Source organism: Chenopodium album, chromosome 7, assembly GCF_948465745.1.
Source record: "Chenopodium album chromosome 7, dcCheAlbu1.1, whole genome shotgun sequence".
Taxonomy (NCBI): Eukaryota; Viridiplantae; Streptophyta; class Magnoliopsida; order Caryophyllales; family Amaranthaceae; genus Chenopodium; species Chenopodium album.
In genome coordinates, this window is record NC_137840.1 from 64,865,700 (window position 1) to 64,889,388 (window position 23,689).

Here is a 23,689-nt window from a genome sequence, read left to right on the forward strand (position 1 = left end):
TTATAATCTAAATTATTTAAGTAACCAATATTAAAAGTTGAATATGAAACTAAACTAAAAGGAGTAGGAAAAGGGAGAAAATAATATATAAAAGGATCTAGGGCATAGGTTCACCAATAAATAATACTCCGGGGTAAAATAGGGTAATCAATCATTGACATTGCATAAATAACATGATTAACAGGCTCTCGCAATTTATTAACCAACATAGATCTAACAGGCTCTCGCAATTTACTAGATCTAAGTTCTTATTGAAAATAGCCTTTAATATCAAATTAACATCTGCTCGATTCATCAATTTAATATTGCTATACTTTTACAAGCCGCAATTGTAAAACATTAAAACAATCCAATAAGAAATCATCATGCAATACCAACAATCAATAATAGTCAATCATCAATGCATCAATTAATCAGATTGTAAGGGGCTCTCGCTACTTATTACAATCACACAATTAATTTATCGGTATTTAATCTCATCTCACGAATCTTGACTTAACCATTTATAAATTAACTTGCCTATTGAAACTAGACCTAAACATTAATTCTCATCTCTCGATTCTTGAATCAATATTGTCAAACTCATGCATAAAAGATAGGCCTAATCTAGTCACAGAGCATTAAATCAATCAATAGGAAATTAATCTAGCATTGATAAATAACAACAATAAATTTACCCCTTCATATTATTTATTAGATCCCCATAAACCCTAGAAATTAAACTACTCACACATAATTAAATATAAACTAAGCAAAGCAATAAAATAAATCATGATCAAAGGAATAAAATAAATAACTAAGATTAAGGGAAGAGAAATCGTCACCAAAGTAAATCTGGAATTAATCAAAGAAATAAGAACAAAGGTTTAGAGAGAGATTAAGAGAGAGAAAACTAAGTAGAGAGAGAAAGTCTAAGAGAAAGGATTAAGAGAAGAAGAAGTCGTAGAAGAAGAGAGAAGAAGATCTCCCCCCAAAAGAAGAGACAATCTAAAAACGTATTACGGAGGAGTATTTATACTCCGTACAAAAATCCTAAACTAAAACAAATTAAAACGACGCTAATCGTCCCCTAAAAATACACGCGCCCGATCGGGCGAGGCACCGCCCGATCGGGCGCGCCTTTTTTTATCTCTAATAGCAATCTCGCGCCCGGCCGGGCGCGTCATCGGGCGCTTCTCCCGCCCGGCCGGGCGCGCCTCCGGGCGCCAGCCTTTTTGGCCGGGCGGATCATTTGGGCCAATATTTGGACTTCGATTGGGCTCCAATTCTTCGGGCCAATCTGGGTTTCCTCTTTGGGTCTTGAATACTCGGTCCAAACGCCCCGGTATCACCTCTATCGAGCCCTTAATCACCGGTTCGATGGCTCCAACCGGCCCTGGGCTATAAAATCTGGTCGTGCTTCTCCAGTGCTCGTGATTGCTCCTAAATATCTCGGGAAAATACTCCAAAAGCATAAATCCCTGCAAAAGTCAACCAAATCTACGAAAACACTAGAAAACACCAATTAGTAATAAAAGTGGCTCTAAAGAGCCAAAAACACTACTAATTATGACCAAGGGACGGGGGTAAAATACTATATAAAATGGATACATAAATATATCCCGTGCATTTTGCACGAGTACACTCTAGTATCTATAATATAATTGTAGAGTAAGTTGATGGTTTTTCCAAAACCCCAATCCTCAATTCTCATGCACTCCCCCCCCCCCCCCCCCCCCTTTTTTTTTTTTTTTTTTTTTACAATATCCTCCTAATAACTTCCATGTTTTTTTTAAAAACAAAAATAATCCTCCAAATAACTTCAACTTCTTTCCTAAAAAAAAAAAATAAAAAATAAATAAATAAAAAAAACACTTCCAATTTTACTATTTTTATTATTTTTCCTTTTTTTTTGAATTATTATTTTTCCTAATAACACGCATACTATCATTTTAATTAATATTAAAAAAATAAAAAATTACCAATTTTATTAATCTACTAATTATCAAAACAAATTAAATATAGCACGTTTTCTACCCCCGGCCAATTGGAACACAAAAAACACTAACTCGTAACTTCAAACCAAGCTGAGTAACCCCTACCCGACCAAGTATCCCCTGACTGATTAACCCTTGATTGACCGAGTAACACCTAACAGACCGAGTAACTCCAAACCAAGTAACCTCCGATCGAGTAACCTTTGACATATCATGTAACCCCTGACTGACTGAGTAACCCATAAATAAAAAACCCGGCCACATATGAAACTTTGTGAAACATAAATGTATACATCATGTTTTCTATGCAACTAGCGACAACGTATGACCACTTGCAAAAGAACAAAGTAATCTTTATAACATTGACTAATATTTCAAATATTCATTCAGCAACTACCTTAATTATTATTAATTCAATAAAAAAAATAAAAAAAAAAATTAAACAACACATTTTTCGTGTGACAAGTTGTAAAAGAACAAAGTCACTCCTATAACACTAACGGAGTAACCCTTATAACACCAACGGGTTACCTCACACTGAATGGATGAACCCTATAAAACTAATAAAGTAACTCCCATAAGAGCTGGACACACGGTGTTATCATAGTTAGTTACCATATTAAAATCAACTTTCCGTATTTGAAAAACAATTTTTGTTATTAGATTTATTTTTAATATCATTTTGTAAAATATATATTCCGTGCATTTGCACGGGTACACTCTAGTGTAATTGAAATTAATAATAAGCATCTTCAGTTGAAAAACTAAGGTATCTCATTACTTAGAATATTACAACAATTGCGTATGAAAACACTACATTTAAATAACCCTTGTCATTTTTCATAGAGGTGTTAAAACCACACCTGATCTGAAATCGACCTGAAAAGTATTTCGACTCGTGTGGATACAATAATTTAGCATGACTCTACTTTAAAAATTGACCTGATTTGACCCGACCTAATCAAATCTGATAGGATCATCCGAATTTACATCTCTAATTCTTCATCCTAATTAAAAGATTTGTTGGTGATTCCATATTAGCCGACCTACTTGTGCCTTTTAATTATCCTTTTTTGATAGTTCATCTCGAGCCAAATATATTCATGTGTGCAAGTGGTTTATCTTAGAATAGAAATTAATGTTCCAAAATAGGTACTTTTAATTTGTAAAATGCTTACTTATTTTACAGTTTTACCACTTGTCATAAGTGGAACAATCAAATGATGATTTATTAAAAATAATATAATAATAAGTGTAGAATTTTGAGAATGTGGAGTTGTGAATAGACGCAAACTCTTATAGACGCCAAATCACATCTCCCTAGTTAGAATATGAGCACTAGCGTTTAAGGGCATGTTCGGCGCTAGCTTTTGAGTAGCTTTTAGGTAGCTTTTAGTGGTTTGACCAAGTCAAATCACTACTTGACAAAAAATGTGGGTGTTTGACAAAGTAGTGTTTAAGATAGCTTTTAGTGGTGGAGATAGCTTTTATAAAAAGTTTGGAAGATTAGCTTTTGAAATTGGAGGTAGCTTTTGAGGTAGCTGTTGAAAATTTAATCTACAGTTTTAAAAATAAAATGTTGATTTTTATATATAACAGCTAGTCAACCGCTAATTTACCGAACACTCATATGTAAATTATTTATCTTCACAGCTAACAGCTTGTTGACAGCTAACAGCTACATACACAGCTCACAGCCACCTTCACATATACAGCTACCTTCATAGCTATATTTTGCCGAACATGCCCTAAGTAGCTTTTACGTAGATTTTAGTGGTTTGACTTGGTCAAACCACTACTTAACAAAATATGTAAGTGTTTGGCAAAGTAGTGGTTAGGGTAGCTTTTAATGGTGAAAATGACTTTTATGAAATGTTAGAAATATTAGCTTTTGAAGTTAGAGGTAGCTTTTGAGGTACCTGTTGAAAATTTAATCTGTTGTATTCAATGTAAAATATTGATTTTTAAATTTAACAGCTAGTCAGCCGTTACTTTACCGAACACTCAACCTAAATTATCTATCTTTACAGCTAATAACTTGTTGACAGCTAAAATCTACCTACACAACTAATAGCTACCTCACAGCTGACAGGCTGACAACTACCTTCACATCTATATTTTGCCGAACACGCCCTAATGCTTTGGCTAAACCTATCTATGTAACCATCTATGTAATCCCAAATTGAAAAGCTAAAAAGATATAACTACATACCCCAGTGTAACTAAACTATCACCAGAAGTAACCGCAACGCAATGCATTAGAGTTCCAAAATCTGCATGAGACATTAATTAAAGGAAAATGCTATACATAGCCCTAAGGGCTACATATCAACATTAAATTTATATTTGAAAATCATAAAAAGTTAAGAAATCATTCGTAACACTATCTAACTTTTATTATCTATATTTCTGTACAACAGAGTGCTTTTGTCCCGAATTTTTCTACCTAATTTTTCGTAACACTATCTACGAGACTACGATCATTTGTAAAGGCTTTTGATAGAGTAAAACCCCAATTTCTCCCTTTAAATCTATAACTATTAAAAGTGAGAACTTGGCAAGTTGAAAAATCCTTAGTAATAGTGTGGTGACTCTTTTCCCCCTCAAAATATTCAATTACAGTTTTGCCCCTTCTCCTCTTTTTCACCTTTTGTTTTCCCCATTATTCACTTTTCCTCTCAGCCATATGTTTTCTGACCTTCATTATTCACCTTTCAGTTTTCCTCCTTTCTCTCCTCTCTTTTCAGGTTCACAAGTTTTTTTCCCATTTGGGGAAATCTAGAGCTAGGGTTTCGCATGTTTCTTCCTCTGCTTCTTCTCACTCTCTCTTTCCTCGCTCCTCGTTCTTCTCGCCTCCTTCACCATGGCCGCACTCGCAGCTCATCTTCAATTCCTCTTCTTCGGTAATCTCTCGTTTTTGCTTGAAACTGCATTTTCAGCATTTTATTTTTGGATTAATTTGTGTTTTTTGTGTTTTGCTAAGGATGATGATGCTTCCGTCGGATTTTCAATCTCTTCTGTTACGGTTAGGGCTTTTGATTGTCTTTCGATTATGTTTGGATTATTTGAATTCGATTTTGTGATTTTTGCGTGTTGCTTGGATATGATTTTTGATTTTGTTATTTTATGAAATGTAGGATGTTGGAGGAAAATCTAATCATGATATTTGGAGTCTAGAGATTCTATAGTTTTCTATGGTTGTAGCAATGGCAGCAGTAATTTCATTTCTTTTTATTTCATGCCGATAAATTCAGTTTCTATTATTTGCGGTGTGAAGTAGTTTCCTCCTGTTTCTCTCTGAAATAGGTAGAAGGAGGAAGATGGAGCAAGGTTTGCTCGATTCAAATTTGAGGTGATTAAAACTCAGGTAGTTCGACCTGTTTTTTGTATTTAATTTCTAGAAATTTTTTTTTCCTGTTGTTTATATTTGTGTTTTGTGGATTTGATGGAATTTCACTTTGATTAATTGAGAAACAAGATCAGTTGAAGTTATGCAATTTTTTTTGTGAAATTCGAACAAATTTGTAGGTGGCTTGGTGATTTTTTTTGGGTTTGCAGCAAGATGACGAGACTTCTTTAATGGAAGCAAGAGGTTTTTTCTGGGCTATATCTGCTAACTTGACATCTATGTGTATCTAATTTTGATGCTTTATTGTTTTTATCATAAATTTTTTGATGACATGTACTCCACTTGACTGTAGCTCTCATAGCTCAATTAAATTACCATGCTTTAGTCTCACTGCATTGCACTATTCTGGCGTTACCTATTGCCGGGACAAAATGGGGTATGGTATGCAAATCACTAATTTTTCATCAGTTTTGTTGTTTGGATTACTTTTGGATTGATTTGATTTGGTTTCCATTTATTAGGGTTTTGTTTTTTTCGGATTTATTTGCTATTTCTATGCCAAGTTTTGTTGATTTTAGGATGTTTATTGAATTTGTGGAAACCTGACTGAATTGACTGATGTGAAGTATGTTATAGTGAATTTGTGATTTGTTGAGAGCATGGGATGTTGATGTTCGATTTTGTGAGCTTGAAATTCGAATTAATGTTGCCGCTTTCGATTGATATGCAGTCTTTTGATTCAATTTTTCTGATTTATATTAGCTTTGATTGATATCTTTCATGAATAAATTTGATGGTAATTAATATTAGAAAGGGTTTGTCATTTGAATGCATACAAAGTTGGTAATTGAGTGCATTCGAATAATGGATGAATATTTGATGTTGGACCTTTGATTCTTTTTACATGATTGTAAATTTATAATTATCTTGTGGCCTTGTGATAATGATTGTTGCTTGGGGGGGGGGGGGGTTCCTCTGGGTTTAATAGGGTCAGCCCCTAATTTCGTTTCCATTTTCTTAATTTTTTATCTGACTTTTGATTTTAATCTTTCGTTCTTTTCATCGTTTTATTTTTCAGGACGATGAGCTTTGGAAACAGTTCGAGGCTACACAAAATGACTGGTAGATATTCATCTTTTTTGAATTGTACTACAATTTTTTTGTGTTCTATTGGTGTGCTTATGTTGTTCATTCTTCAAGAACTGTAAATTGATGTCACATGCTTAGAGTTCAGACTCCCCACATAAAACATTCTAACTTTTATGTGTGTTGATTACTCTATTTCTATTTGAGTATATTTTGTGCGATTGCACCTATAACTTATTTAAAAACTTCTATAAATCAGAATTTTCATATAACTAACAAGGGACATTTTGTTATTTCTACCAAGCATATAATCCAGGGTTGTGAAATTTTGGTGCCATGATTGTTTTACCTTCCCCCAAACCCCCAAGAAACTGAAATGAGACGACACTTCAGCTACTCTTAATTACTTTTTTCAGAATTTCAAATCTTGCTTCAAGAACCCAACAATGGCGGTCATGTTTGGTTGCTGAAGTTGCTGATTTCCCACCTTCTGATGATTCTGAACAAAACCCAGATGAAGAAACTGCTTCTACTGTTGCTGCTGAAGAGAAGAAAGATCGAAGAAAGGCAGTCAGAATTGCGGGGAGAAGCTTGTTCGTTGGTCTCTTCTTTGCGTTCTAAGTCTAAACCTGATGTTCTTCAATGCACTAAAAAGGTCTCTTTCTTTTCTTTTTATAATTTTTTTAGGGTTAATTTGTTGTATTTTTTTAATTGATATATTATATTTGCATTGGTAATGTTCAGTTTTTGAATTGGGGTTGAAGGTTTATAGTAGGGATAGCAATTTGTAGGTTTGATTGGATAATGATATTAATGCAAAAAGTGTCCTGTTTCTCAATCTTGTTTGAGTTTATGGTGATTTTCATTATGGGTGTATGAGGAGTCGCAAAGGGCAATTGTCTCTCTTTAGTTTCAATTGTCGAAAAGCAACTGCATACGCAATATATGACAGGGCAATAATGATAGGTCTTATGTTGCATACATACAGAAGGAAAGCAGCTAATGAGAACACAACAATACAAAGTAGTATTAGAGATTTTGAGGTGCTTGAAATGGGAGAGGTTAGTGGAAGCACGTCAATGCGGGGAGTTTATTGTAAATAAGAAATTATTTTGTGTATAACTCTTTTCTGAATATCAAGTTCTTAACACGAGATCCATTGTGTTTTTTTAGAAGGTTTTTTCTCTCTGTGACTCAAAACTCATAGAGGTATTGTGTTCATTACTACTGGTGTTTTCTTTGACGAACAAAACTAAGCATCAATTTGTGAAAGTTGCTTAGGTATTTCCATATAATGTGATGCTTTGATAGGTTTGATTTTGTGGGATCTTTTTCTGGGATGGCCACGATTTTCTGGTTACTATGGATAATACACAGCATTATTGTGCAAGATCAGAATTCAGATTTGGTTCTATTTCTCTCTCCCAATTTTTTTCTTCTAATTTTTTATATGGATGAAGATATATTCCTTGCGGGTGTGAATTGTGGTTGATTCTTGTCTTCAAATATATGGCCTAATGCTAAATTTATTAGCTAACATAATCTAAAACAAGGGATTGGTTTTCTGTTTTAATTACTAGAGTATGTTTTAGTATGATGTTGTGGTCAATTATATGTTCATTGATGAAAGAATTAGTTAAAAAGGCTGTTTTTTTAGATGAAAAAAAAAATTATTTTAGTTGATTATTTTAGTTAAAAACTCATTCACTGAAACAAGAGGTCAGAACTCAGAAGTGAATTATGCTTAAACTTTCTGCATTGAGGTCCCTTTTCTTCAAAAATCCCTTTAACTGATTGTCGATTACTTATTTTCTGTCTTGACATTGTTTCTAGATTTTACAACTCGAGAAAAGGTTGCAGAACCAATTTGTTGTTCGGTGTGCTTTAGAAAATGCATTAGGTTCTAGAGTGTCCTCCTACGAGAAAAATGGACCTTCTACAGTCCCAAAGGTATGTACTACAAAGCATATGATAATCACTAATCAAAAGAAAACTCTCTTTAAGTTTGGTGCTTCTGTGTGATTAGAACCTCTCTTGGATTGTACTATTAGTTTGTTGTTTTTTCTAATTTTTCTTCACTCTATGCCTATTTCTTGGTTTCAGCTTGCAACAAATTTTATAAAGGAAATTGCAGTGCTAGAGTTGGAAGTTGGGTATCTGGAGAAGTATCTTCTGTCACTATACATTAAACGTCATCAATTTCTCCAACTATAAAGAATCAGAAATTATCCTCTACATCTACAAACTGTCAGGGATCAAAGACTCAAGTCTCCTCCAGTTATTCCACGTCGACTTTTTTTAGATGAAGATGCAGCTGAAACTGCAACAAAGGTTGAATAATCACCATTTTAACCACGTCGACTATAATTAGTTTACTAGGGTAATTAGTTTGTTAAACAAGGGTGATCTATTTTTACCTACTCATCTTAAGACCAATGTTCTAAAGGAAAATGTACATAAAAAAATTCAATAGTCTAAAAACTTTTCCTAATTTTTTTGGTAAGGGAATAATAAATTAACTTAATTTCAAAGAGTTATATTTTCATTAATGTAATCAATTAGTAAGAAGTATAATGCTTTGCAATGAGTTTAATTTTTTTAGCATAAGTAATAAGGTGTTTGCAATTAGTTAAGTTTTTAAAATTTTAAACAATTAGTATTGGATGCTTTAAAGTGTAATCTGATTTAAACTCCTTGTCACATACTCCATGTCTATATTCATATAGTAATCTTCATCTAAATGTCACAGCTTGTCACATACTCCACACCTGTCAAACGATCATAGAGAAAGACAATATCACTCACAACCACATTAACACAACCTCTTAATCGTGATTTCACTAATGTCAGATGCAATAATGATTTAACCATGGTACACTATCTTATCCTCTTTCCTTACTTGAGGATTTAATCGGTCATGGGTTACTTGAGTTACTCGGTCAGGGGTTACTCGAGTTACTAGGTAAGGGGTTATTTAAGGAGTTCGGGCAGGAGTTACTTGAGTAATTCAGTCAAGGTTACTTTAAGAGTTCGGTCAGGGGTTACTCGGTCAGCGGTTAATTGAGGGTTCATTCAGGGGTTACTTGAAGAATTACTCAGTTCGGGAATAGTCGATCAGGGGTTAGAAGATAGAGGAGGAGAGGAAGGGGAGAAGGAGAGAAAGGGAAAGGGAGGTAGAGAAAGAAGGGCCAAAATAGAGAGAATCATCGAGACAGAGAGAAAGGGAACTAGGAAAGTGAAGGGTTTGAAGAGAGAGATAAAGAGGGTTTAAGAGATAGGGCAGGCCGAAATTAGAGATAGCAGTTCAAAAGAGATAAGGGGTAGTCTAGAACAAGGCCGGGAGAAAAAATGTTAGAAAAAATGGGAGAGATAGAAATATGTGTTATGAAGGAAAGAGGATGAGATAGAAAGAGGCTAAAAAAAAGATGTAAGGACAGGAGAAATGCAAAGGGGTTGGAAGAGAAATAAAGAGAGTGATTAATAGGAAATATGACTGAGTGAAAAGGATAGAGAAAGAGTATATGATATAATAATAAAGAACAAAAGAGGAGGCTCGAGGGAGAGGAAGAGAGGGAGTAAGTGCGACCTATAATTTTCGATTATTTTTTTATCTTTTCTCACTTGTTTGAACTCGATTTTGTTTCAACATATATAATCAAACAACAACTTTTTGGTATAGCAAGCCACACCGTGTGGCAAGGGTTACCTGAGTTATTTTGATAGGGGTTATCCGAGTTATACACTCAAAGGTTACTCAAGTTACTCGATCAAGGATTACTTTTGGGGTTCAGATAGGGGTTGTTCAAGAGTTTCACTTGGTTAAGGTTACTTGAGGGATTACTCGATCAGTGGTTACTCGAATTACTCGGTCAAGGGTTACTCGAGGAGTTAATCGGTCATGGGTTACTTGAGTTACTTGGTAAGGGGTTACTCGAGTTACTAGGTAAGGGGTTATTTAAGGAGTTCGGTCAGGGGTTACTTGAGTAATTTGGTCAGGGTTACCTAAAGATTTCGGTCAGGGGTTACTCGGTCAGTGGTTACTTGAGGGTTCATTCAGGGTTTACTTGAAGAATTACTTAGTCCGGGATTAGTCGGTCTGGGGTTACTTAAGATAGAGGAGGGAAGAAGGGGAGAAGAAGAGAAAGGAAAAGTAGGTAGAAAAACAATGGCCAAAATAGAGATAATCATCGAGAGAGAGAAAGGGAACTAGGAAAGCGAAGGGTTTGAAGAGAGAGACAAAGAGGGGCTAAGAGATAGGGCAAGCTGAAAGATAGAGATACCAATTCAAAGGAGATAAGGGGGGGGGGGGTAGAAGAAGGGATAAAGTTCAGGAGAAAAAAAAGTTAGATTAAATAGGAGAGATAGAAATATGGGTTATGAAGGAAAGAGGATAAGATAGAAAAAGGAAAAGAAAGAGAAAAATTGGAGCATCGACCATGCAAAAAACACAATTTAACCCAAATTTAAATGCATATTGATCAGATCCGACTAAAACAATTCATAATTGCAAATATAAATCATCTTTTATTTATTTGGTATAACAAAAAAAAAAAAAAAAAAAAAAAAAAACAATCCATTCACATAAAATAGAACGACCCATAATTAAATTTCACGTTATAATTTCTTACTACATAAACAACGAAATTACTAATCCATATATAACAATAACATTATATTTGTAGATACACCAAATAATATGTCAAAATACAACAAATTAATTAGCTGATTTGCTTCATCTTCTGATAATTGAACAACGTTTGCTCCGAATACTCTCTCTTTTGGTAGCTTTTTTCGCGGTGCCGGTAGTTTTCCGCCATTGATGCTTTGCTTCTCCATCGTCTATTAAAGGGAGTGAGAGCTGATTTTGCATGACGTTGACGGGAAGACACGGAGGACTATCTGAAGGAGTTTCAGCCTACGTATAATTATTGAGTATCCTTAATTTGATACAACAATGCAACAACATCACTATTTACATAATTAACATACACATTATAAATTATTGCTACATTATGAATTGACAAGAATACACAATAATTATACTACACGTTATAAATTATTGCTACATAAACAACTACAACTTTATTAATCTATATATAATGATAACATTGTATATATAAAATGCAACAAACACTATGTCAAGATACAACAAATTAATTACACATTAACATTAAGCGCCAAACTAAACTTTTCTGATTCACCATACGAAGCGCGCGCATCACGCGCGCGGAGGCTCGATAACTAGTTTTTTAAAAACCCACGAACCATTTTAAATTTCCCAAAACAATTTCAAGTAAGGGTGAATCATCTTACAAACTTGTGATGAGTTGGACTAACTCAATAATCATTAGACCTCAAATAATCCTTCAGTTGTGGATTTGTGGTTGTAATAGGTGTAAACTTATGAAGCTCATAAAATAAATACTTTGAAGGATCATTTTAAGCAAGTGCATTTATATCAATTGATAGTTTTTATGGACAAACAACATGATTACTTTGTGGTTGAAATCATAATTACTTTATCAATAGAAATCAATTTAAAATTTATTTAATGTGACGTTGGTCCGTGGGTTTACCAACTAATCTTAGTTGATAAATTCTCAGATGAAAAAAAAAAAAACCTTTGTTTGTGGTTATAGGAACATTGTTGATTATCGTTTGACATGGATCTTTAATGAAAGTTAGAACTTTGAACAACAAACTTCAAATCAGAAGCAAAATAATTGCACAAACAATCCATTCACCATATATAATTGATAGAGTATAAAACATATTCCTGGGCCTCAACCAAAAGCTTAAACTTATGGGGGTGTGTTAAGATATATTATTCTAATATATCTTTTGGTCAATGTAGATAATTTAGTTACCATGTTTACAGCCTAGTATTTTGTCCATACTTAGCTCTTTCCTTATTGTTAGCTTAATTAGTGCCTTCTGTTAAGGCTGTCAAGTGTATATATTGGCTATGAAGCAAATGCAATACTGACGGATTATTTCCTTCATGGTATCAGAGCTAGCGTGACACAAAGGTCACGAGTTCGAATCTCATCCACCCCCACTTTCAAGTGGAATATTAAGCGCTGGGTATGAGGAGGGCCCATGCTGCATCCACACTTCTAGCTCAAACGGGCTCTCGTGTGAGGGGGAGTGATAGAGTATAAAACATATTCCTGGGCCTCAACCATAAGTTTAAGCTTTTGGTTGAGTTGGTCCTTTAACAATAATACTACATCCATTCCCGAAAAAATGACCCATTTGACCTAACTTTAGTCCAAAAAGAATGACTCATTTGCATTGAAATCCCCACTAATTTGCAATAATATTTGTGCAAAATTAGATTTCCCATGTAAAATTTTGTTTTTGTATGTACTTTTATTACTTTCTCTCTTTACTTTTTTACAAACCCCATGTAAATTTATTTTTCCAATATACTTTTACTTCTTTTTATTTAACTTTCTTAATACCCGCGAAATCAACCCAAATGAGTCGTTCTTTCGGGGACGGAGGGAGTTGAACATCTATAACTTTATACTAAAGGCGAAACCAGGAATGACACATGTCATCTTCTGGTTAAAATTTTTCCCTCCAAAAGTTTTTTTATTTTTTATTTTTTTATTTTTTTGGCCAAAGCTTCTTAGAAAAGTTTTTAATACAAATATATGTAATAATATTTCATTTCCTATTTGATAAGTATATTCGGTTTGTACACATTCAAACAAAGATATTATTTTTTTTATACAATAATATGCAATAATAGTTTGCTATCTATAACTTTGTAATGTAATTCATAGTTATTTTTATTAGTCGTGCATATATAATCTATAACTTTATACTAAAGGCGAAACCAGGAATGACACATGTCATCTTCTGGTTAAAATTTTTCTCTCCAAAAGTTTTTTTTTTTTTATTTTTTTTTTATTTTTTTATTTTTTTATTTTTTTGGCCAAAGCTTCTTAGAAAAGTTTTTAATACAAATATATGCAATAATATTTCATTTCCTATTTGATAAGTTTATTCTATTTGTATACATTCAAACAAAGATATTATTATTTTATACAATAATATGCAATAATAGTTTGCTATCTATAACTTTGTAATGTAATTCATAGTTATTTTTATTAGTAGTGCATATATTATTCTCTCTGTTTTCTTTAGTGTGATAAATTTTTTTTTAAAAAATTAAAATTACAGAACTTTCATCCTTGCAATTAGATATAATTTTTTATAATTTAATAATAGTGTTAAACTAATGATAAGTATTAAGTATTAAAAATTACCGTGCATGGTACGGGACTTAACCTAGTTTATTGACTAATCTACAAGTTTCTCATTCTTTTCAATTTTGCAGAGAAATTATTACGACATATATATTATAAAAACCGATATCAAATACTCCAATCTCCCATTTAAATAGTCACTCATAATTCACACCTTTTATACGAGTCATACTAATATAATTTAGGCATGCACCAAGAGGATATTTTCTATCATAGTTCCTCAAATTTAGTTTTATACATTAAGTAACTTTGACCATAAATTGGATAAACTTTGTATCATAGTGGATTAGTGGATATAACTAAAGAAAACCACCATCATCATCAACCATCTTTCCACGAAATCAACGGTCAGGATTAAACAAAGAAAAAAAAGACTTCACAAATCACAACAACCCAAAAAAAATAAAAAAATAAAAAATGGTGCTATAATTTATTTATTTTTTTAAAAGCAGAAAAACCATTTTAGTCAGACAAGTTGGTGGTATGCATGCAGACAAATATTCAACCCACCAAAATAAAAATACAATAAATTATAAAAATAAAATAAAATAAATCAAATCCAACATTTTGAGAATTTTGGGTAAGCATTTTCTCACAACTTTATGCTCCACTTTTTTCCTTAAAATTCCAGAAGATTTGATTTCTTCATCATATTTAACCAATTGGGGCATTACATACATTCTAAACAAGCTCTGAATTTTCTTATCATCTTTTAAAGCATTTATTAATTATTAAATAAAGTTTTTTATATCAAAAGTTTGTTCTTTTTAGTACCTAACCCAACTTATTGACTTATTTAAGGTAGTCTTCCTGTTAATTGGTCAATTTTGGTTGGGGGGTTTTGTGTCATGTTTTTGTGATTTTTGGCCAAAATCTGTTGACAATATTAATTCTGAAGCTTATCTCTTTTCTGGGTTTACTATTGTTTGCAGATTATTCCTGTTTTCTGTGATCTTTACTCCCAGGTATTGTAATTTTTTTTTTTGGGTTTTCAATTTCATGAAATATTTGATTGTTATTATTTCCTTTATAGTTTCAATTGTTATATATTTGGTGGGATTTGATTTATTTCCTTGTTTGTTTATGTTCTTAATCTTATTTTATGTGCATGCTTACATTTTATATTTGAAAAAGACTGTATGAAAAGCTCTGTTAGTAGATCTGCTTGTGCCAATCCCCAGATATATTCTTCTATTTCCTGATTAAGTTTTGTATTAATGTTGACTGTTCTTGGTGAATTATTGCATGCTACTTAATTTCATGATCTTCAAGTATATATGAGCATGTTGTAGATTTCTTTTGGGTTTGATAGCAATTTTTTAGTTGGGTTATTGAGAATTGAGATTTTGGATTTCCGAATTATTTTTGCGAGTTTATGTCATGTGCTTAAAAGGTTAATTCTCAGAAATTGTATTGATTGTTGGTGTGTAGCCTATTTGTTGTATGTTCATTAGATCATACCATTTTAAATTGGATTTGTTTGGTTTGTTTAGTATAGTTTTGGTACCCTTTAAAGGAACTTGGTTTTTGCATAACGAATCCAAGTGTTCTGGTCCTAGACTCGAGGATCCGTAATATGAAGAGTATGAGTTACATATAGAGCTAGTTAATCAAATTGATTACCAACTATAGATGTTGCAACCAACTGAGAACGTCCATGGTACAACAGTATGTACCATGCATGCTCACTCATTTTTTTTTTTTTATCTTTATTTTGGCTCAATTGTTCCTTTGGGGGAGTTCATGTGGAGCTCCCCAAAATAAGAAATTAGAACGAGTAGGAAATTAGTCTTGGTTGTACCATGCAACTAGTTGTACAAATGAAATCATTTATATGGGTTGGATTCCAAGAACGTCCAATTAAAAGTATAGTATTTGGAGATGTTCTGTGTTGTTGCTTGCTGTTCTTGAATTGTTCCAACAGTGACAGATTATATGGTCACTCCTTGCGTTGTGATTTTATATCTAGTAATGTGCTCTAACTTGGTGATGGTGATGTATTGATGTTGCAACTGCTTACATCCTTAGTTTGAGTTCAATAATTAAACATATCTCTCTTGAGGAGAGACCAAGTCTGGACTAGATTCTACTTATTTTTGTGTTATTTAATTGCTTCAAGTTGCTTATTGCCAAATAAATTAATCAAGTGCCACAAAAAAACCCCTTATGTGTTTCTCTTTTCCTTGTTTTTTTTCGAATTCTTTTGTTTAGATAAGATAGCTTGAGAGCAACATGATTATTGCAACAACACTTGGTCAACTTGATAACGGCATTTGGCATCCACAAAACTAGTCATATATACGGGAAGAATTGGATTTGTTTGACATCTAGACTCCTGGATTTGGGATAATAGTTAAGAGCCTCGATCACATATTTAGTTTGGTCAGAAGATATGTCTACAGCATATGGAACTCCGAGGCTTTATGCACTGCAAGGAGGTAGTAACAGCTCTGGTTTGTCTACTCAGTTATATGGTTCTGAAAAGCATAAGGTCAAGTACATGACAGAAACTTACAACAGTCCTAGTTATGATGCACAGTTCTTCAATAATTCTCCCTCGGAAGAGCTGATTCACCCACCAAATTCTACTCCAAACCAATTTGACTCCTCATACCAAACAAATTATGACCTGGATTACTTCATCAGTCAAAGTCCAGAAGCAGTTGAATATGATGAGGGTATGATGAAGTTGAAGCTTCAAGAATTGGAGCATGCTCTCCTTGACGATGATGAAGACGGAGTAGATGAGGTTGTTGTTGGGCCTGAGCACAGCATGGAGATAGATGAAGATTGGGCTGGGTCATTGAGGAATATGATGGCTCATGACTCCCCAAAGGAGTCTACTTCCTCGGAATCTTCCAACTTGAGTAGCGTTGGCAGCAAGGATGAAGCACTACCTTCTTCTCGTAATACTAAACAGTTACTCTTTGATTGTGCTGCTATCATTTCAGAGGGAAATTTTGCGCAAGCTGAATCAATGATCAACGAGCTTAGACAAATGGTTTCGATCCAAGGGGAACCATCACAGAGGATTGCAGCCTACATGGTAGAAGGCCTTGCTGCTCGATTGGCTTCATCTGGGAAAGTTCTTTATAAAGCTCTGAGATGCAAAGAGCCACCTTCTTTTGAAAAGCTTGCAGCAATGCAAGTACTCTTTGAGGTATGTCCGTGTTTCAAGTTTGGATTTATGGCAGCAAACGAGGCAATTTTGGAGGCAATTAAGTATGAGAAGAAGGTACATATTATTGATTTTGATATCAACCAAGGAAACCAATACATAAATCTTATACGATCTGTTGCTAAGCAACGTGGAAAGTTGATTAAGGTGAGATTAACTGGGGTTGATGATCCGGAATCTGTTCAGCGCCCAATTGGTGGCCTAAAAAACATTGGGCAAAGGCTTGAGGTGTTAGCTGAACTTGAAGGGCTGCCCTTTGAGTTTAAGGCACTACCAACGAGAACACCGCTTGTTACCCGGGAAATGTTAGATTGCAGACCTGGGGAAGCACTAGTGGTAAATTTCGCTTTCCTGCTTCACCACATGCCTGATGAAAGTGTCTCAACAATCAATCTCCGAGACCAACTTCTTCGAATGGTCAAAAGCTTAAACCCAAAGCTAGTAACCATTGTGGAACAGGATGTGAACACAAACACCACCCCGTTCCTCTCTAGATTTTCCGAGGCTTACAGCTATTACTCTGCTGTTTTTGAGTCTCTCGATGCCACTCTTCCGAGAGAAAGCCAGGAAAGAATCAATGTCGAGAAGCAATGTTTGGCACGCGATATTGTGAACATTATAGCCTGTGAAGGGGAAGAAAGGATTGAGCGTTATGAGGTCGCTGGAAAATGGAGGGCAAGGATGCAAATGGCAGGTTTCAGATCATGCCCGTTAAGGCAAAATGCAAGTGATATGATTCGAGAGCTCATCGTATCACAGTATTGCAACCGGTACAAGTTGAATGAGGTAATGGATGCACTTCATTTTGGATGGGAAGACAAAAACTTAGTCGTTGCATCAGCTTGGAATTGATCAAAATCGAGTTATTAGTGACTGTTTCTAGTTTGAGTTTTCACTTCTAACAGACTTGAGGGTGCTGTGTAATTTATATAATTAGCAATAAGTGTTTGTATATTATGTTGTGATCTTTATTTTTTTGCTGGACTGCATATTGTGGTCTTCCCTGAGGCGATGTCCGACGCCTTTTTTCTAGCAGTTCATCATGAACATAAACTGTTATTAGGTTATCCAATTTGCTGACTACACACTTTTATGTATCATACTGTATTTTTCTTCACTTCATTCCCAAGTTTCTTAATTATTACTCTTTTATGTATCATCTGATATTCTTTTTGTATACTTCGTATGATTTTGCATAGAAACTTCTTCAATCTTCATAAATGCAATGACACGCTATAGTATTGAACTGGAATATACAATTTACAATACTCATAATATATACTCCTTCCTTGTTCTTTTGTTTATAATTGACGTATGAACATGAACAATATCGGTGTTTTATACATAAGATTAAACATGATCATTAGATACTTGGTAGATAAAGTATATCTTATTTTATACAGTAGTATTATCTAATTATCAAATTGGGGTACTTAAAATTACAAGAACCTATTATATAGTCAACTATATATGGCTACCTCTTTTTCGTGTCTTGTAATTATAGAACAAATCTTATCTAATTTGATAATTTCCAAGGTATGAAAACAAACAATAGGAAGAGAATTGTTATACGTCGTTCTCAAATCTCATTGCTGAAAAAAAAAAACTCAGTCAAATTTGCCAACTACTAGTCTACTACCTGTTGGGCCCGTATTATCACACGACCCATTACATTTAGGGCATTAATCCAAGGCCAATAAGTCAGCAAGAATATGCAAAGTGACTTGATTGAAATAAACAAGGAAAGCAGCATCAAGCATATCAATCAAGAAAATACTTGCCAAAGATACACCTACAGAGCAGGAAACAAGATAAATTAAGAGGATCTTATGCATTTCAAAGATATTCTGAATATATTTGTAAACCCTAGAGATCCCTAGATATAAATAAGAAAAATTAGACATTTGAACAATCATGTACACACGCATACACTTAAATATAATCAAATTATTCTACTTTTATCTACGGAGCGGCATCCCTACTGAAGAAGGAGGCTTGTCCTTACTCAGTATTGTGTCTCTGAACTCACCTTCTTTATATAATTGAATATTTATTGCTCACTTGTTGCTTATTTATTGCTTTATTAATTGTTCTTAGTTAATTTATATGCTTTTGGTAGTATGATTGTTATTACCCCTCAAACCTAGCAGATTCTCGTATGTCCTTATTGAGATTTGCCTAAACAATTTGGCGCCCACCGTGGGGCTAATAATCAATTAACCTACCAATTCGCCAAAAAAAACCAAGACAAACACCATGACTGGGCAACCAGTACCTTTTACCATTGCCGAAATTAATGAAGGAATGAACGCATTCCGCCAAACTTTAGACCAACAGAAAAGCCAAATTGAAACGCTGCTGGCTCAAAAGATCCAAACTGAAGCCAAACTCACCAGCCTTACCAAACAAAATGAAGCCCTTCGTAGCCAAATACAATCAGTTGCATCCAAAACCATTAACACCAGAAAGAACACCGAAGGCATAACCATGCAGCTTGACTTGTCCGGAACCTTTCACACCCCTAACGGGGAAAAAGGATCTAACAACAGGGATGATACCCTGGATCTAGACTCTTTGGATGCAGGAACCACCAAGAAGGACAGTCAGGAAAGAGCCGAAGAGGGAAAAGTAGAAAAGATGGTCAAGGAATACCTCAAGACAATCGAGGCCAAAATAGCCAAAATCCCTGGAATGCCGAAACCCATGGAAGAGGAAGCAGCAGATGGCTATATAGAATCCCCATTCTCAGAAGAGATCGCCATGGTAGAAGTCCCAAAGAGGTTCAGCACGCCCAATATGACTATGTACGATGGAACAACAGACCATGATGAGCACGTGTCCCTCTACAAACAGAAGATGATGACAAGCTCAATCCCTAGAGACATCAGAGAGACTATCATGTGCAAAGGCTTTGGAGCCACATTATCAGGTCCAGCTCTAACCTGGTTCATTAATTTAGATAATGGGACTATTCGATCTTTTGCAGGAATGGTGAACCTATTCAAGGTCCAATTTTCCAGCAGCAGGAAAATCGAAAAACAATCTTCAGATCTGTACCGCGTTGTGCAGAGACATGGTGAATCCTTGAGAGATTATCTTAACAGGTTCAACAGGGAGAAGATTGGAATACATAAGTGTGATGCTCCCACAACAATCGAAGCGTTCAGAAGAGGATTGCTAGACCATAGTGAGCTCTACAAGGAGTTGACTAAATATCCCTGTACAACCTTTGAAGATGTGCAAGCCAAAGCTATAGCTCAAGTCAGATTTGAGGAAGATGCATATGCAAGAAAGACTCCCGAGCCAGATTGCCAATCAAGAAGGAACAACAATTTTCCCAGAAGGGACCATCGATTCAAGCCGTATCAGCGTTCTCGCTTTGACGAGGGAACAATCAATGCTGTCGAAGAAGAATTTTCTGATTGGAGGGAGGATCCTGAACTCCCACCTAAGTTACATGAGTATTGCTTTAATGTTAACCTTGCAGGAGTAATTAGGACTCTAAATAAGATGGGAGATACTGTGAAATGGCCCAGAAGGAGTGATAGGCCTGGAGAGAAGAAAGATCCATCCAGATGGTGTGATTTCCATTCAGATATCGGCCACACTACTGACGAATGTGTCGCGCTCAGAAAGGAAGTCGCATACTTGTTGAAGAAAGGCTACCTTAAAGAGCTCTTGTCAGATAGATCTAAAGCTTCAGGGAAGGAGAGAGAGTCTAAGCAAGGAGGTCCTCCTCCTCCGCCTCCAATTATCAAAACCATCTGTTTCATATCAGGAGGGTCAGAAGTATGCGGTTTAACATATTCAGCAGCAAAGCGACATGCAAAGGAAAGTAACAAGGATCAACCAGACAAGAGGGAGAAATCCAAGATAGACATCCCCATCATGTTTGAAGAAAGCGACGCAGTAGAAGGCCATCATGACGGTCTAGTGATTTCACTCCCAGTGGGAAACTGCATGATCAAACGAATCCTAGTTGACAATGGAAGCTCTGCAAATATCATCATGCTCGACACCTTGAAACACATGAACATAGATGAGAAGAACATCGTCAACAAGTCAACAATGTTAGTGGGATTCAGTGGGGAAACCAAAAAGACAAGTGGAGATATTACATTGGCAACATACGCAAAAGGGATCAACCTACAGGTCAAGTTCCTAGTGATTGATACTCTATCTTCGTACAATATGATTCTAGGCAGACCTTGGATACATGAGATGAAAGCCATCCCTTCTACGTACCATCAAGTCATTAAGTTCCCTACTAGGTGGGGTATTCAAGAAATCAGAGGAGATCCTAAGGAAGCTAAAGAATGTTACAAGATAGCACTGAAAGCAACGTCGGCAGAAAAGAGTTCAGCATAGCACTCAGAGGGTCAGCTGGGCCAAGAAAAGTTGAGCATAGCAGAAGAGAAAGAAGCTACAGAAGTCCAGTTGAACCCCAAACATCCAGATCAAAAAGTCAGAATAGGATCAGAGTTGAAGGCAGAATTCAGACAACAAGTTTACAACTTTCTAGACGAAGAGAAAGATGTATTTGCTTGGACCCATGAAGACATGAAAGGCATCTCTCCAGACGTAATTACTCACAAGTTGAACATGGATCCAATGCATACACCAGTAAAACAGAAGAGAAGGAAATTCAAAACCTACTTAAGAATGGGAAGATCAGAGAGGTAAAGTACCCAGAATGGCTCGCCAATGTAGTGGTAGTCAGAAAGAAGAACGGAAAATGGCGAATCTGCATAGACTTTACAGACATCAACAAGGCGTGCCCAAAAGATCTGTTCCCTTTACCTCATATTGATGCCATGGTAGATGCCACAGCAGGGCACGAGCTGCTATCCTTCATGGACGCCTACAGTGGTTACAACCAGATCCTCATGCACAAGGACGACCAGGAGAAAACCGCCTTCATTACCAGTCAAGGAATATACTGCTACAAGGTAATGCCTTTTGGATTGAAGAACGCAGGAGCAACATACCAGAGGTTGGTGAACAAGATGTTCGAAGAACAGATTGGGAACACAATGGAAGTCTACATAGATGACATGGTAGTTAAGTCCAAAAAGGCAGAAGATCACGTCAAAGACCTTAGAGAAGCATTTGCCATCTTAAAGCAGTACGACATGAAGTTAAACCCCACAAAATGCACATTTGGAGTACAGTCAGGAAAGTTCCTAGGATACATGGTCACACAAAGAGGAATAGAAGCCAGCCCAGATCAAGTCAAAGCCATCCTAGACCTAGAGCGACCAAAATCCAAGAAGGATGTACAAAGCTTAACAGGGAAAATTGCAGCATTGAACAGGTTCATCTCAAAATCTTCAGACAAGAACAGAGCCTTTTACGAAGAACTGAAGAAGGATAAGGAATTCAAGTGGGAACAAGAGCACGACGAAGCATTCTAGAAGCTGAAAGAATATTTAGCCAACCCGTTGATTCTCTCCAAACCCAAAGAAGGGGAGCCACTCCAGTTGTACCTCGCAGTGTCTGAAGGGACAATCAGCGCAGTTCTCACAAGAGAGGAAGACAAAGAGCAGTTCCCAATCTACTACGTAAGCAAAACCTTACTCAGTGCAGAAACGAGGTACGCATCATTAGAGAAAATCATTTTAGCCTTATTCATTGCTTCAGTAAAGCTACGCCCATACTTTGAAATCCACTCCATACGAGTACGTACCAACTATCCCATCAGAGCTATCATGAGAAAGCCAGAGATGTCAGGAAGGATGGAGAAATGGGCCTTACACTTGAGTAGATACGATATACAGTACGAACCCAGGACGACAGACAAATCACAAGCCTTGGCAGAATTCGTAGCAGACTTCAGCTGTAACACCCCAATAATTCTCCCTTTTCCAAACCACTTACTTTAGATAAAAATAGAGGAGAACCATTGGCATGTTACCGCCACGCGTTAAAACGTTAAGGCTTTATCAAAGTATTGCAGCGAAAATCCAACTTAAATATTAAAATAATATAATTTAGAAAACCAATAAGTCAAAGCTTACAAATTGGAACCATAAAGGCCCTTATTAAAACCAAACCAATATTCCAAAATCCCAAAACATAATTAAAATAGTAAAACATAAATAAGTTCAACACAAAGAACGAATACTCTCAATCACGCCAATCCCTTGACAATGCGTATGTCAAATCCCCGAACTTCACATCATCAAGCTAACCTGTGCAATACTGCTCCCCAATAATACAAGTGTAATAATTGGATCATCACAGGGTCATTGAAAGGCGAAGGCCATGACCAAAAGAAAACACACAAAAGCACGCAATCAGCAAAGCTGAGTACATACAAGCTACAACGCACAAAATCTAGCATGCTCAACTAGTTAAAGTAAATAAATATACAACTCGAATTCATTAATCAAGACTCTACACTTAAACAATTCAAACGACTCAACATACTTGCTAATAAATTCCAAACACTTGATTCTTTATACTTAATTTAATTAATTTAGTTTGGAGTAAGCAATAGACGAGGTTGTCCAATCCACCAAATCATTTTGGTCTCAAATGACCATTTAAAATAAAAGTTTAGCGCGATGCAAGAATGGGCGCGACTCCATTCTCACAAAGTTAGTCTAGGATCCCATCTAACTTTCATTATAAAATAAAATGTAAATACCAAAAGAGAAGAGGACATGTTGATCAAACAAGCCTCGGAAAGCCACGGGCTACCACCGTGTACCCCAACCCATAATTGTCAATACTCTAGAAGTGCACGCTTTCTAGAGTTTTATTGCTCATCCATGTTTCACTTTACGTGATTACAATTTTAATTAATAGCCGACTCAATCAA

General features: G+C 35.4%; 2 protein-coding genes, 1 long non-coding RNA gene and 1 pseudogene across 7 annotated transcripts; all 4 read left to right on the forward strand.

Moving 5' to 3' along the window:
* The first annotated feature begins 4,677 nt into the window (after window positions 1–4,677).
* Window positions 4,678–5,337, forward strand: LOC145638093 (uncharacterized). Its single transcript, XR_014114615.1, has 3 exons — window positions 4,678–4,879; window positions 4,960–5,001; window positions 5,114–5,337. It is a non-coding gene; the product is annotated as an uncharacterized LOC145638093 (long non-coding RNA).
* A 156-nt stretch (window positions 5,338–5,493) lies between these two features.
* On the forward strand, window positions 5,494–7,581 carry LOC145638092 (uncharacterized). 2 transcript variants are annotated; one of them, XM_081689051.1, is made up of 4 exons: window positions 5,580–5,761; window positions 6,404–6,447; window positions 6,828–7,066; window positions 7,400–7,581. In XM_081689051.1, exons 1-4 carry the CDS (start codon window positions 5,652–5,654, stop codon window positions 7,412–7,414), a joined length of 408 nt encoding a protein of 135 aa, XP_081545177.1. In that variant the 5' UTR covers window positions 5,580–5,651; the 3' UTR covers window positions 7,415–7,581. The 2 variants fall into 2 exon arrangements, 1 of the variants encoding a protein (XP_081545177.1); XR_014114614.1 differs by lacking the exons at window positions 5,580–5,761; window positions 7,400–7,581 and adding an exon at window positions 5,494–5,568 and having other exon boundaries at window positions 6,828–7,249.
* Window positions 7,582–14,163: 6,582 nt separating this feature from the next.
* Window positions 14,164–18,043, forward strand: LOC145639185 (scarecrow-like protein 1 pseudogene; annotated as a pseudogene). 3 transcript variants are annotated; one of them, XR_014114849.1, is made up of 3 exons: window positions 14,164–14,268; window positions 14,621–14,653; window positions 15,900–18,043. The product of XR_014114849.1 is annotated as a scarecrow-like protein 1 pseudogene, transcript variant X3 (transcript). The 3 variants fall into 3 exon arrangements; XR_014114848.1 differs by lacking the exon at window positions 14,164–14,268 and adding an exon at window positions 14,280–14,489; XR_014114847.1 differs by lacking the exon at window positions 14,164–14,268 and having other exon boundaries at window positions 14,499–14,653.
* Window positions 18,044–19,122: 1,079 nt separating this feature from the next.
* On the forward strand, window positions 19,123–21,234 carry LOC145640481 (uncharacterized). The gene is made up of 2 exons (XM_081691753.1): window positions 19,123–19,732; window positions 19,853–21,234. Exons 1-2 carry the CDS (start codon window positions 19,123–19,125, stop codon window positions 21,232–21,234), a joined length of 1,992 nt encoding a protein of 663 aa, XP_081547879.1.
* The last annotated feature ends 2,455 nt before the right edge of the window (window positions 21,235–23,689 follow it).

Coding starts and splice junctions, on each gene's coding strand:
- LOC145638092 (XM_081689051.1), top strand. CDS start 5,652: ATGACATGTACTCCACTTGACTGTAGCTCTCATAGCTCAATTAAATTA. Junction 5,762..6,403: donor TATTGCCGGGACAAAATGGG/GTATGGTATGCA, acceptor TTTATTTTTCAG/GACGATGAGCTTTGGAAACA. Junction 6,448..6,827: donor GAGGCTACACAAAATGACTG/GTAGATATTCAT, acceptor TACTTTTTTCAG/AATTTCAAATCTTGCTTCAA.
- LOC145640481 (XM_081691753.1), top strand. CDS start 19,123: ATGACTGGGCAACCAGTACCTTTTACCATTGCCGAAATTAATGAAGGA. Junction 19,733..19,852: donor CAAACAGAAGATGATGACAA/GCTCAATCCCTA, acceptor GATCTTTTGCAG/GAATGGTGAACCTATTCAAG.